This window comes from Lathamus discolor, chromosome 3 (assembly GCF_037157495.1).
Source record: "Lathamus discolor isolate bLatDis1 chromosome 3, bLatDis1.hap1, whole genome shotgun sequence".
Taxonomy (NCBI): Eukaryota; Metazoa; Chordata; class Aves; order Psittaciformes; family Psittacidae; genus Lathamus; species Lathamus discolor.
In genome coordinates, this window is record NC_088886.1 from 146,596,797 (window position 1) to 146,612,048 (window position 15,252).

General features: G+C 42.1%; 1 protein-coding gene across 2 annotated transcripts in view; it reads left to right on the forward strand.

The window, feature by feature from the left end:
- Positions 1-1,769: 1,769 nt before the first annotated feature.
- The window catches only part of PLPP4 (phospholipid phosphatase 4), a 61,833-nt gene continuing 48,350 nt past the window's right edge, over positions 1,770-15,252 (forward strand). For both annotated transcript variants that reach the window (XR_010611327.1, XM_065672958.1), the window contains exon 1: positions 1,770-2,129. Coding sequence is in view for 1 of the 2 variants with exons in the window: in XM_065672958.1 (XP_065529030.1) it covers positions 2,074-2,129 (56 nt within the window). In the remaining variant the exon portion in view is untranslated. The remainder of the gene's footprint in view (positions 2,130-15,252) is intronic.

Consider the following 15,252-nt stretch of genomic DNA (forward strand, 5'->3'; position numbering starts at 1 on the left):
GCGCTGATAACCGCAGCACAAACTGCTAGCATTATCCAACAGTCCTGAAGGTCCTCTTTTCATGGCTGGTTTGATTCATACAAATTATGAGGCTTTGTCTGTAAGGAAGGACTATTCATGAAGACAAAAGCTTTTCTTGTGCACCCCTATCAACAACGTAGACACACATTCAGCCGTAGGGTCACAAACTAGAGGAAGCATAAATCTTTGTCCATAGAAGACAAACCAACCGAGTGTCCTTCAAGGAAAGGGACATGTCCTTTACCACCACCAGCTTAATATGGAGATTTCACAATTTAGCTTTGTTTCCTGAAACAGAATCACATTTTTTTTTAAAGCCAGAATATAAATAGTTTAGACCAAGCTCTGTCCTAAAAATTGGAAATAAGGCATACAAGGAATAAAGATCTCACTAACAATTTAAATGCTTTCTCCTCAATGATAGTTACAGACTTGTGTGTTTTGGGCTTCAGTCACCTTCCTTGCAACAAATCCAGCACTGATGTAGTTACCTATAGGTGAAGCTAGTATGTAAGTTTCTGCCTCTTCTTCCACAAACAGTGGTGGCTAATTCAGAGTTCAAAGCTTCCATTTGATGGAAAGTGGATATACTAAGCAGATAGGTTTAATAAAGCATCTCTGGCATTAATTCTCTAGCAATTATCATGTAGTAAAGTGAAATTGGATCCCTCCTCCAATAGTGATGGTTTTGTAACTATGTGCAGTATTAATAGCTAGGAACACTTTCCTGAAGGACATGCTTTCAAAGGCCGCAAGAAAGCAAGATAATTAAATACATTTAACTGTGAATTAGTTTGCTGCATTTCATGGCTTAAGGCTGAAGCTCTCTTACAATAAAGATGCTCAGGATTCAATCCCTCCATGCAGAGAAGAAGTGTAATGAACTCTGCTAAAGCAATGCAAGGGTTAGGGCTGCTCAGAGCTTGCCACTGCAGGAGTGAGGCAAGGCTAAGGTTTTGCTGCCTTTCTCCCATGCCAGCAATTTACAGCCCCACATAGCTACCTCCTCTGCCTGTTTATTCAGCTAAACTCAGCACTAGGAATGAACAGACACTGAACTAACCATATATTTAGGCTATAATATCCCATAATGGGTAGAATCTGACCGTGTGAAGCAGGAGCGCCATGCGGATTTATTTGCATTAGCAGTAAGTTTCAAGTGGCACGAATGGCTAAATGGGTGGATAGCCAGTTACACACATACTGCTGAAAGTATCCAAACATTCCAAGTCCTTCACACAAAGATTAAATGTACCCACCTCGGTGTCAGCACGGGTGGTCTTGTATGTAACTGCCCATTGCTCAACCAACCAGCTCTTTATGAACAGCTAATGCCAGCTGTGCCTATGGTGGTCCTGCCTCTCCACCACACAGCTGATATTTTTTAGCTCTATCTTTTCGGGAGCGAAGCGAGAAACACTTGAGACGCCAGCCCGGCTCCTCACCGGAGTTGTACTGTACCCATGAGGTCTGGAAGGCCAGCCCTTCCCACTGACGGGCAGCGGCGTTCATTTCTTTGCAGCCGAGAGCAGGGATTGATGCATTAAATAAGACATGAAAAAGCGCTTTTTCAGGAGGGGGCACCAGCCCAGGCTCCCCCCTACAGAGGGCTGCCCGGGTCAGCGGGACCCAGGCGGAGCGCCGCATGGATGCCCCGGGAGGGGGCCGGGCGGCAGCGGCTCGACGGCAGGGGCGGGGAGAGGAGGGGAGAGGAGGGAAGAGCAGGGAAGGAGGGGAAAGGAAAGGAAATCCCCAGGATCTCCCGTCCCCCGCGCGGGGAGACACCGCGTTACTCACCGGGACCCTCCCCCCGTGCCGCGGCCGCGTCAGCCCGGCGGTAGCGCCGCTCCCCGCACAGCCCGGCCGCGCCGCCTCCGTGAGGCTGAAGAGGGATGGAGGGGCCCGGGCTGCTTCTCCGGGGGCTCCGCACGGCTCCGGGCAGCAGGGCGGGCTGCGGGCGGGCGGCGTGAAGCGGCTGGAGCGGCCCCGCTTGCCCCCGCCCCGAGCGGGGAATGAGAGGCGGCACCGCGGGGCTGCCCGCCGGGACACACCATGCGGGAGCTGGCGATCGAGATCGGCATTCGTGCCCTGCTCTTCGGGGTCTTCGTGTGAGTACCAGGGGGGAGATGGGGTGGAGGGAGCGGCGGCTCCAGCCGGAGTGGTACCAGCGAGAGCCTCCGAGGATGCCTCAACTTTAGGCATCCGAGTCCTTCCTCGCACCCGGTCGCGGTGTCGGATCGCCGGGCAGGGGAAGTGTGTGTGGGGGCGCGGGGTTGGCCGGTTCACGGCGGTTAATGGCCCCGTATCCCTAAAGGGAGAAACCCTGCTAGCAGCGGCCCCTTCGGGTGCCATGAGACGGGGGGAGATGCCGCCGTTCGGGTGCGGGAGTCTTTCCCCGGGGGAGTCACTGTAGGAGCAGCGGGGAGCACTCCCCGCCCTGAGATTTTGCAGGAGATTTGAGGGCAATTTTTGTCGGAGAAACTGCTGTTTGTGGGAGAAGTGTGCAAAAAGCATCCAACCGAAAGGGCACCCCAAGCCTGCTATTGGTTTTGCTTGGAGCGGTGTAGTTTTGCGCTGTACGGTCTCATTTGCTAAGGCTCTTGGTGCTCCTCGGCAGCGAGAGCCCGCAGTGAGCCGGGGCAGGCACCCTTCGCGGGAGAACCTCCGTGCTGCGAGCCGGGGAAGTGTCTGGGACTGAACGGGAGATGCGGAGGATCTCAGCTGGGTTTGAGAAGCATATCCGTACCCTGGTATGTAGGGAGGAAAGTCAAGGGAGTCTGGTTGCTGAAAGACGTGCAGCTGTTGCTGCGCGAACACTTTCTGTTTGCCTTTTGTAGGAGATAGCAGCTATGTATTGTTTTGCTCTGTGTATTACAGGCAGGCTTCCTGTTTCTTTTCAGGGCTGTACCTGTTTCTTCTTTCTGGCAGTTTATGGTTGAACAATGAGAAGTTCCACTCTTCCTATAAGTTTGTATTTCAGCTATTTAATGCTTGAATAATCTCAATCTTTGTGATCTCTCAGACGTACCACAGAAACCAGATCAGATTGTGCTCCTGTTTGGTTGTCTGCTCACCGATAGATGCTGTTGGTCGCAGGTGCAGGCAGTAATAGTACGGGGCGTTCGTTAGCTGTGACATTGACTTACAGCCGGTGTTATTGGAATGCTTTGGTGCGATTCCTTTCTGAACCTCTCATGGTTATTGAGTAACTTGCCCAATTTACTGGTGTTTGAGTTTTTCCTCAGTGCTCATCCCACCTGAATATTGATGCAAGTCTTTTGATTTGTAACCTGTTTGGTAAGTGTAACCCGCTTCATTTTGGGATAAACTTTGATACCTTCAACAACCTGTAAGGTACATTTCATACCTTTCAATTCAGTTGCATCTTACTTTGGAAATAGACCTGTTCCTCTCAACAGAACTCTTTCTTTTTTTTGAGTATGTGAAATTACAGGGTGAGCAAAGACCTCAGAATCTGATGCTGCATCAGAACCTTGCTCTTTATGATAAACTCATGTATAATTCATCAATTACACCATCTAGTAAGAGGGGTCTTCATGTGGATTATTACCATGATATGTAAATAATGACCCATTATAAGCAGTAATTTCTTGGTTATGCTTGTTTTATCTCTTAATTTTCTCTCCAAATAATTCTGTAATTATCACTGTTCTTCATGCTGTGGTTCTAAAATCAACAGGGAGGAAAAGCTTTTGGTAGAGTCACCATGATGGCAAATGCCTCTGCAAGCACTTTTCATGTTTTCACATAACTCAGTTCCTGCCTTTTTGGAATTCTGGGGAATAATCGTGACATTGCAATAAGTCATTTAAAGAATTAATTGCCATCTAAAAGTACTGAACACAGTAGTATTCTAAATTCAGGTTGGGATTTAGTTTCAGGAAGAATTGCACTTCACTTGCCTGTAATGGTTGCAAGAATATAATCTCTAGGTAGGCTTAAAGAATAGCTTTTCTATTCAGATAATCTTAACATCAATCTTTTGCCACTGAAATAGTATTCAACATTTCTCTCACTTTTTCTAAAGAGGCAGTAACTCATATTTTGAAACTTTTATGTTAGAGAGGTTTAAATACTGTCTTTTCTGTGGTTTTGTGGGCAGCCAGGGCAAGGATTTCTATGGAGTGTTAATTGAAATATCTTTTCAATAATGAACAATTGCTGTTGAATTTGGAAGCTCTGGGACTGGAATCCAGGCAGCAGCAATGTAAGCTCAATAGCTCTGTTGCAGAACTGATTTCTAGGAGTGAGAAGGCTGTAAAGTTTCCACCTCCCTTGGAAAGGAATGTTATTAACAGCAATGGGTTGGGGCTAGGTCTAAGATCATCTCTGTTGTGAATGCCAGCTGAGATGTAGGTGTTTGTCCGCCAGGAGCTGGACTGAAAAGGTGTTGATGACTTTGGGTCACTACTAACCTTTGTCGTGTTAAAAGTCTGACCTTGAAGATAATGGATCCAGAGCTATTTGCAATCCTGAACCATCTGTGCCTCCCAGACGTCTTTTTAGCTTTGACCTACTGATTAATATAACTCAGAATAATATAGTGGCATATTTTGTACCATAAAATGCAAAAGTAAAAAAGGTGCATATTCCATGTTGTAGTTTTGCTTGGTGCTAAATGCCATTTCATAAAAATGGAGGTGTAAGAATTTATGTCGATGATTGCTGAAATTAAAGGTATTGCCGCTTTGAATGTATTTTACCTCAACAGCCATATTGTCTATACTTAAGAATGGCAACCTTTTTTTTTCCTCCAGTTGCTATAATTATCAACTTTAGTCATTCCACCAAAAGCAAAAATCTACAATTATTATTTAAGATCTCTTCTATCATGCAAATGTACACCATTATAAATAACACACATTTTCGATGGTTGCTCATGGGTTTGGATGAATTCAACAGACATTCAGGGAGGATAATGATAACAACTGACTCTAGATGTTCTAGATGATATGCTCTTAACAACTGCTAAGTGTTTGCTTCCTAATTAAAGACCAGTTTAGCTATTGAAATTCAGCAACTCAAACTTCTGTGCATTTACAAACATCTGTGCCGAAGGGCACTTTAGCTTTCAGGATATAGTAATATCGAAGGAGGGATTAGTTAGGAGAGATTTATTAGAACTACAGCTGCCCCTGAAAGTCAGAAGCAGGAGTTAAAAAATCCCCAAACCACCAAATAACAGCCAAAAGATAATTGCAACAGGTTGCCCTCAAAACCACACTTAATGCAGACTTTAGTGGGAAGATAAATAGATATTCTTTGGGTACTTCAGCACAATAGCTCTCAAGGCACAAGTTACAAACTGTAAAGAAGATATATTTCTTTTTTGCTCCTACAGTTTTTCCCATGTTATTAACATTAACAAAGTCCTTTTTAGTTATCAAAATATATAGCCTTACACCTTTTGACTGGGCTGAAGCGATCCTAATGAGCATAGATGGTCTGTTGCCCACCAGGCAAAGAAAATTCTCATGGTATAATTTGACGATTACAGTCTTACTACATTGTCAAATATATTTTGTTTGCTTAGATTTTTATTTATTAAGAAATATCTGTGAGTACAGAACTGGATTTTTTTAAAGTAAAGTTTTTCATGTAAGGTCTCAGAAGTAGAAATAGTCTATTGTTTGAAGCCAGCTGTGGGCATGTACTCTGTTTATAGGAAAAAATCAAACAATACTTTGAAGAATGATTGAATTAAGGTCTTTCATCTGTGTTTTCTTCATTTGGTACTTTTTCCTATGACCAGGAGCATCCTAAGATGCCCAGTTAATGCTAAAACATGTTAAATATGGCCAGTCTTTCAGACTGTGGTATTTGTCACTAACTGAATGAGTGATGAAAGCAAATTGCTTTGGGTGACTTGGTTTTATGCAGTTAAGACAATACTTTTGTGAGCAAGTCTGGTATTTTTACACAGGAGTGATGTCCTTAAAACAGTGTTCTTTATCTGTCCTAGAAACAGTTCATTGAGTAGTAGCTCTGAGTGAGCCTGTAATTATCAGTAGGGGTGCCTTAGTTTCTTACCTTAAACAGAACATATATTTTGTTATCTCCTACAAGGAGAACATTATCATCTGTTTCAGAAGTTTTGTTTTCTTGGTAGGAAAACAGAAGGATTTGCATGTGTTGTATATTTAGCCCAATGACTTGTCAACAGCCTATGTTTCTAGAGCTGTCTTAATTGACTAAAAAGACAGGCTTTCAAGGATCACTTCAGCAAACCTGGAGTTCTTCAATGAGTGTGATGTGATTCAAATATAAGTGTCATTCAGAGTAATTGGCAGAGTCTCATTAGCAGTCTCCCTTGGGAATAAATGTTTATCTGCAGGCTAACGTATATATATATTACACACGTGTGAGCGCACAATATTGACTAATGCTTGCATCTTGTGTGTGCCCTATTCAGACTCTGCTTTAAGTGACTAAAAGCTGAATCTGTGCGTATTTGGTTTCTAACAAGTTTACAATGTTGAGACTTTAATCAAGTTATGAATATGCATGAAATGACTTAGCGTGAAAAGCTCTTTCAAGTAGTCATGGGTGGTGATCTTCTGGATATCCTGCATATGTTGCCTTCATAAATGATAGTATAAATTATAGTCTTGTTAACACAGACAGAAAATCAATTAGCTGAGGAAATTCCACAATGCTGCTTTACTTTTCTCACAGTTTGCACTTGCTTTTTCTCTGTTACATCTGTTGGATTTTTGGAGGATAGACTGAGCTGAGAGTCATGAGCAGTCAGAGATGTGTAGGTAATATAAGCAAAATGGTATTCAGAAGAAGAAATCACCAGTCTGAGACACTAAGATTTATTTTCTCATGCTGACAAAAATGCTGCCAAATGACACAAATCAGTTGGACCAAGATTTCAAAGCACCCTTAAAGCCTAGGCTCTCTAGCCGAATGTTTCAAAGCGAAGCAGGTATTTGGCTACATGAGCTTCTTAATCTTTTCGTGTCCTTCATTCTCGATTTGAGTATCCCAGAATTCTGACTTTTTGGAACTGATTTTTTGGCTTCTGATCTTAAAAGTCTTGGACTTCATTTCTGTGCACCTTAATTCCTCATCAAGAAAGGGAGACCGATACTTCTTTGTCTCCGCCATTGTTCATTGATAAATTCTTTGTTGTGAGGTATGTGGATGGTAGCCAAACCCATTCAGTATGCTTGGAGGTTTTTCAGTGTTAGTTTCACAAACAGTAATGTTAATAGGAAGTGAGAACGTCAACATGTTTGCTTACTAACCTGTTTAAAAATAAGTACTGTATTGCAAACCATAATTTAGATGATACTGAGAGAAAGATATAGTTTGGTGGCCCAGGCTGAAGTCTAGTTCACTGAGTTGGGTTAATGAACAGTTAAGGGGAAGACCTGCTATAAAAAAGACCGTAGGCTTTCTGGTGCTAAGGATCTGAGAACATATATCAAAGGTTGCATACTGAGCTTCACTGGCAAGCAACAGATTTATTCTAGTGCTTAGAAGAGTCTATTTTACCTCTGAAGTGGTGGGCAAATTAGAATGCCATGGAGCTTCTGTAATACACCGAATGTAGCTGATAGATTACAAAGTAACCCAAATTTTAACTTTGGTTATTTCTGTGTCTTTGAAAGGTTACTGTAAAAACAAAAGGCCATAAAAACCTGTTATACCTAGTGTGATATGAAGCCCATGTGCCTATCCTAATACGTATGAAATATTACCAAGCTAATGGAGGCACTTGCTATTTCATTGGGTTTGTGTGGCAAAGTTTCAGTAGCAGGGGATCTACAGGGGTGTCTTCTATGAGAAGCTGTTAGAAGCTTCCTCCATGTCCAATGGAACCAGTGCCAGTGGGCTCCAAGATGGATACGCCACCAAGGCTGAGCCCATCAGGTGTGGTGGTGGCACCTCTGGGATAATGTGTTTAAGAATGGGGTAAAGTTGTTGCACAACAGCAACTTCAGTTAGAGATAAGAGTGAGAATGTGTGATAGAAACGGCCCTGCAGACACCCAGGTCAGTGCAGAAGGATGGAGGAGGTGCTCCAGGTGCCAGAGCAGAGGTTCCCCTGCAGCCTGTGGTGCAGACCATGATGAGGTTGGTTGTGCCCCTGCAGCACGTGGAGATCTACAGTGGAGCGAATATCCACCTGCAGCCAGTGGAGAACCCCACGTCAGAGGAGGGGGATGCATGAAGGAAGCTGCGATCCTGTGCGAAGCCTGTGCTGCAGCAGGTTCCTGGCAGGACCTGTGACCCTGAGGAGAGAGAAGCCCATTAATGCTGCAGTGGGTTTGCTGGCAGGAACTGTGACTCACAATGGATCTGTCTGTTCCTGTAGGACTGCAGCCCATGGAAGGGACCCACGCTGCAGCAGTTCATGAAGAACTGCAGCTTGTGGGAAGGACTCAAATTGGTGAAGTCCATGGACACTGTCTGCTGTGGGAGGGATCCTACAGTGCAGAGTGTGAAGAGTCCTCCTCTGAGGAGGAAGGAGCAGCAGAGACATTGTGCGATGAACTGACCGTAGCCCCCATTCCTCATCACCCTGCACCACTTGTGTGGAGGAGGTAGAGAATTTGGGAGTGAAGCTGAGCCCAGGAAGAAGGGATGGGTGGGGGATAGTGTTTTAAGATTTGATGTTCTTTCTCATGACCCTACTCAGATTTGATTGGTAATAAATTAAACTGATTTCCCCAGTCAAGTCTGTTTTGCCTGTGACTGTAATTGGCGAGTGATCTCTCTGTGTCCTTATCTGAACCCATGAGCCTTTTGTTATATTTTCTTTCCCCTGTCCAGCTGAGGAACAGAGTGACAGAGCAGCTTTGGTGAGCACCTGGAACACAGCCAGGGTCAACCCACCACGGGTACTCAGCATTTCACTGAGCTGAAGCTTCCTGTCTCTTTGTGCAGGCCTTGGTGTGTGCAGAAGACAAACTGCCTTTTACAGACTGTTGTATCAGTACTTTTAGATTGTGGAACTAAGTTTATTTCATTTGTCTTTGCCAAGTCCCAGATGGGAAAAAAAAGGGGATTTAATGGCAGGGATTCTTAATATCCTCTTAATAGGATTGGATTAACAGTTGATGTTCATGGCTAAACTCAGGGTTGAATACATACTAAAAAAGGATGTTGTTGTAAATGCCAGAGCATCTGCTCGAGACTTTTTGAGGAGTAAATGGTGACTTTGTGTCTCTTCTTGTTGAATCCTATTTACTCAGTGACTTTGGCCCTTTGTATTTCTTTGCTCCCAGCTCTGATTGCAGATGTTTTATAGTGAGGATGCTACTAAGAGTGATAGGGTTTCTGTAAGGGAAATTTGTCTTTTAAAAAATTGATTTTGATCTAAGCACAGTCAAGCTGTGGCGCAACTGCGTTGCTCAGGGCAAGGATGTTAATAAAAAGCACAGTCCAACTGCTGACAATGCACTCATACCTGGCACAGTAAAGGGAGATTTTTATAGTCTCGTAATCTGTTGGAGACGGAAAAGTGAGTACTTGGAAATACTTGACAGAATTATTGACACTAAGAGTGGATTAAGGATAACACAGTGCATTTTGTAACTTTTTTCTGTAGTAAGCCCTGTACAGATACTGAACAGAGGATGCTTGAGTGCTGCATCTATACTGGCAAGGATTAGTGGACAAAAAGAGAAAGCTAAAGACAGTACATATGTCCCTAGTTAAAGTATTAGTTGTGATCCAATAAGGAACAGCAGGGGCTTACACTTGAATGGTTAAGGAAAGCTTCAGTGGTTTCTGAATCAGGATAACTGCTTTACAGATGATCCAATTAGATTGTCAAAAAGAAAAGTTATCAGATGTGGCGCATGAAAACACCTTTTCATACCTACATGGCTTTTAAAGGTACTTTCCTGGCATGTCTTTCCCTTGCCTTGTAAATGATAAATCTGTGATCATTGGACCACAAGTCGTTGCTGTGCAAGAAAATCTGTGACTGATCTATATGATTCTGCAGAAAACTAGATTAGGAATGTTTCTTTGTCGTAAATCGGATTGCTACGGTCCCTGTGTATTGTATTTGTTTATTTCTCTGCATTACAAAACACTCTTAAGCATTTACTATCCAAATAGCTAAATGTTTTCCTTGTTGAAATGCCACTGAATTTTAATTAAAATTGCTCACAGATAAAATGCAGTAAGTGGGAATTGTTTTACTGTAGGCTAGAGTAATGGGTTTACAAGTGGTGGTGTAATAATAAGTAGCTAAGATAACTTATGCAGATGAATTTCAGAGGATTGAGTGAGGGAGTGAGAAAGGTGGCAACAGGGGTATAGAAACACCTTTTATGAGAACAGACAGAAATAAGTGAGCTGTTTAATTGAGAAATCTGCGGAGACATGCCTGTAATTTTCACATGTAAACAGCTGCCATAAAGATGTATGAAGAAGACAAACTGCTCTTCCTGTCCCTCGGGAGTTGTATAGAAAGGAAAGATTTTTAAGCGTGTAACAAGGGAAATTTAGGCTGAATGCGGGGATTGTAAGGACTCTGAGTGCTGCGATAGATTGCCGGAGGCATATTGCCTCAGGTAGGGCCTCCTCCAATGGTAAGTTTAAAAAGCAAGTTACACTGTAGTATCTTGGGAGTATTTTACACAAAGTTTTGCTTTGCCGTGTGGCTGCCAGGAGACAGACGAGGTGGCCCTGTAAGCTGGCATGAGTCAGTTTAGCAGATTTGGTCCATTTAGTAGTTTATGCTGCCTGGGAGCATCCCAGTTTGGGGGGGGGGAAGTTGAAAGACATTAAAGTAAAATCTCTTGTATGAGATTTTTGGCTCATGTTGATGGGCAGCAAGGAAAACTATTACCTGGAGAGCACTTTAGCAAAGGTTGAGCAGAAGCTGACAATCCCTTTTGGCTGGGGGGCAGCGCCACACCAGATATCATGTCCTAAGTATTCTGCACTGATGAGGTTGCGGGGGAAATGAAATCCTACATTAGGTGAAATGTTTCACTTTGCAATCTTGCGGTTCAGCATCTTACTCTATTTTGAGTGAAAAGTCTTACTACTACTTTAGAATCTATAATGAAGATGTAAATGTCAGCTCAGAAATCTTTCAACTCTGAAGGATTTGTGGCACCCTGCCAGTGTTGTGAAGCCTTGCAAATCGAAAACAACAGAGGAGACTATCATTTGATATAAAGTGTTATATTTTCATTAGCTGCCAATTCTCACTAATGGGAGAACAGATCTAATAGCCTGAACTGTACTCTCATAGCCTGCAGAGAGGCCACTAATAACTTCATTCATCTGATGCCCAAGGTGCTTTACTATTGATGTTGGACTTCAGTCAGTGCTACAAAATGCTAAAAGTGATGTTCCTATTCTTCATTACTGTATCTTTATATCTTTTTTTTTTTTCTTAAATATTATTAATGCTCTGGAATGTGTAGTTATTCATACAAGTGGTTTTGGATTGAGTGATTTTAATATAGTTGGATATCATTGTGAATATCATTAGGCAGGTCTCTTTTTTTCTCCAGAGAGTAATGTAGTCATTGCATACAGCAACTGTGAAGGAAAAACTGGAACAAAACAACTTGTAAATCTGTATTACATTTAGTAGATAACTTGGCCAGAAAAGTGCCTCTTTATTAATCACAAAGTGGTTTACTTAAAAAAGTAGTCTGAGAATGTGTTTTGTCACTTAGCTCTAGTTGTGGACAATTTATTTGACGTTACTTAGTCCTCACATTTATTCAGCCTGTACCCCTTCAGTATATAACATTACACAACGATAAGCTTCACTGCCATACAGGTTCTCTTTCAAGGTCATGTCTCTGTCTGTCCGTCATATATTAAGGGGAACAGTGGTGCATAGCGAATGGGATACGAATCATAAACATTCATGTAATACACATATTATAGAGGAAAAATAACTTGGCAGCAAATTATCAAGACGTGTTCATATTATTAAAACTCAGGTTCTAGTGAAAAGCTGAGTGAGAAAGAAAAAATCTTGTGCAGAAGTGGTAGGTTTTTGATATGGGGCTTTTGATGGGATTGGGGGCAGTGCGTGGCAAAAACGAGATCCTGCAGCATGGAGGAGCATCTTAGTGTTTTAGAGATTGCTTCTGAATAAGTTGCTAGGGCTAAATTGTCACTTCTTAAAAGAGCTGTCGCAGAAGGGAGAGGAGTGAGTAGCATTGAAGTAACAGTGAGCTACAAAGGAACTTTTGGAGTAGGAGTGAGCGATGGAGGGACTGGAATAACTCAGAAGGAAAGCTTTGGTCACTATGAGAAACTTGGCATTTTTGTGAGTTTAACTCCTGACTTGCATTTTGGGTCCAAACCTACAGTCGACAGGACTGTGGCAGATACGCATGGAAACAGAAGAAACTGTCAGGCTACTTAGCTCTGCCAAATTGCTGTGAAGCTAGGATTGTTGTCCAGGGAACTGTTGAGTTGTTTGGCTGAAAACAGTTTCAGATGTAATAAAAATAATCATTAACAAACATCAAAAGCAAAATTTTAACTGTCTGCGGTGTGTTTTGGTTCATTATTCAGGTGTGTGCCTAGGTGATTCAAGCCTGTAATAGGAATTCTATTTTTCACACAAGATTAGTGTACAACTGCCAGCTTTGGAACTCCTAAAGGCTCCAGCAATGTTCATATACCGATCCTTTGGTTTTTCCTTTCTCCCCAGACACAGACACATTAAAATGGCTTTTGTGAAATAGTTTACAACACAGTGTCTATTTCATAGAAGTAGAGCACAGAGGTAATAATTCCATAAATCATGCTTTTTATTAACTAAAAAGAGATCATACGATGAAAACGGTAGCCAATAGTTTCCCTTTTGCTGGCATGTGTTATTTCTGTAAGACTACAACTGTTAATTATCTCTGTAGTAGTGCAGCTGTACTGCATTGCCTGAAGTATTGTACATTGACAGAATAAGTAGCAGCTCAGAGCTGCTTGTCTTGTGCTTGAAGTGTACCCCTGCTCCTCCTGAGCAGGGATCACAAGAGCTGAAGTGCTTTTACATCTCAGGAGCTGCTAAATGGCAAAACAAAAATGATTTTGTCTCAGCATGGTTTATTTTATATCCTGCTGACCAGAAAGCAAAAGATGCAAAGATCACTTTCAATATTAGGTCAAAGAAAAGGGAAAAAAAAAATGTAAACCGATCCAAAATATGTCAATTCGACTCATTTTGCAGTGGTTTATTTCTTGTTTCGGTATACTCACTCATGTCTGTTCTTCTGTTCAAAGCTGCAATGTAGCATGACCAGCTGTTCCCTCTTTCTTCCTTTCACTTTGCTCATTTCCAAATACTCCCATTTTGTAAAGAAGAAATGATGGTGAAAATGTTGTATCTAAGCTAGTTAAGTATAATAATGCCTGGATGCTCATTTTTATTCCTATTGAGTGGGAGTTTTCTAGATTCAATCACTTCACAGTGGCAATAATGATACTCAGTGATATTTAGTGCTACTTGCGTTGAGAGTGCTCAGTCCATGAGCAAGGAGAGTATATGAACTGGAAGGTTTTGTATTAGGTGTGCAAGAACAAGAGGCTGGTGATGTTAATTGCTTGTTCTTGTGCTATTCATGCATGCTCAGATAATCCTTTCCCTTTCCTCTTTGGTTTAGTACAACTCAAATAATGTCACAGGAAGGAAATTGTTTACCCAGAGAGAGTTCAAATGCCAGGGATTGAGAAAGCAGCAGAGGTATAATTTAGGTACTAAGGAAACTAACATAAGGTTTAGAACTCCAGGCTATCCTCTCATTTTCAGCACTGTGAAAAGATTGCTTGTTCACTATTTCATATTGGGTATTCTAAGAACTTTTGCATATCATTTATATATTATTTCATAAGATGCAGGATTTATTTTCAATCTCCTGTTGTGAATCTCTATTGTTGTTAGCTCCAGATCTGAGCTTTTAACTGAGCCCAGACTCCCCAGCTGTTGCCTCCTTGCTGATTCAGTTAATTCATATTGTATCTTGAATGTGGATCAAATAAGGAAGAGAAAATTTGAGCAGAAGGCTTGTGTCTAGTTTCAGCCTTTCTGTGCTTATATATATCAGTGTGGTTACACGTGGCTCGAGTCACTTGCTGTAGCAGACTTGTGCCTAATCTCAGGCATAGTTGATAAAGCCTTTATAACTACAGCCCCAAATGCTCTATCAGAGAAGGGTGCAATGGCCATTCAGAGACACTAACTGGCACTGGCTTCATCATCTAGTTAGACATGTTCTGGTTGAAGAACCTGTACCACATTGCGGTTGGCTTTGTTATCCCTGGAATAGTACCTTTGCTATCCCAGGAATAGCTCACCTTGACTGGGGTGCAATGCTAGCTGAAAGGAGGAGAGTCGAGAGGGTGGCCAGTTGTCTTTGGAAGAAGTCATACCCCCATAGCTGTTAAGTCAGTGGATATGAGGCAAATCTGGAAAACCTGCTAGTAAGACTGAACTAAAATACTAGAAGGTGTCTTCTTGCAGCACGTCTGGGGAATATGACAGCCGTGGTAATGTGCTTATTTTTAAAACTGCATCAGAATTTATTTTCAATCCCTTCTTAATCAAAATGATTTCTCATCTATTCAAAGGGCTGATGTGGGCATATGTGCTAATTGAATGTCACACTGCAATTGGTAGCTAATTTAAAACAATCACAGATATTCTCCATTAAGTGATACTGACTCATATGAAGCCCAGCTACCCTTGAGAACCAGTTCTCTACTTTCCTTCCCACCAAAATATTGTCCTTTGTCCTTATCAGCCCAGGATTTAATTCCATTGACTTTGTGCTCCTCCCTATGTAAAAGTTTACCCGCAGAACTAAAAGGGGGGAAAGCTGTATACATTCAGATTAGAATGTCAAATGTCATCTGGAAGTGTATGAAGGCTTTGGTTTAGCTTCTCAAAACCAAGGAATTTATAAAAAACGGATCCAACTTGCATTATTCCCAGAGCTCCATTTGGCACTGAATAAGAACAGAATTACAGAAGCTTTTTGCAACGTATTTCTTACCATTTACTTTCTGCCAGTGCTCTTTGTGCCTACAAACAGAAGGTTACTGCAAATGAAGAGAGGCATCAGATCTTCTAATTTCTGAAGCAATAAAAACAGCTTCTGAATTATCTTTGTAGGGCGTTCCTTGTGAATATTAACTACCCTGTGCTCCTGCAGGACACTCAAACCCAGTAAAGCTTTACATTAGGAATAGATTGTTCATCAGAAGCGGTAGG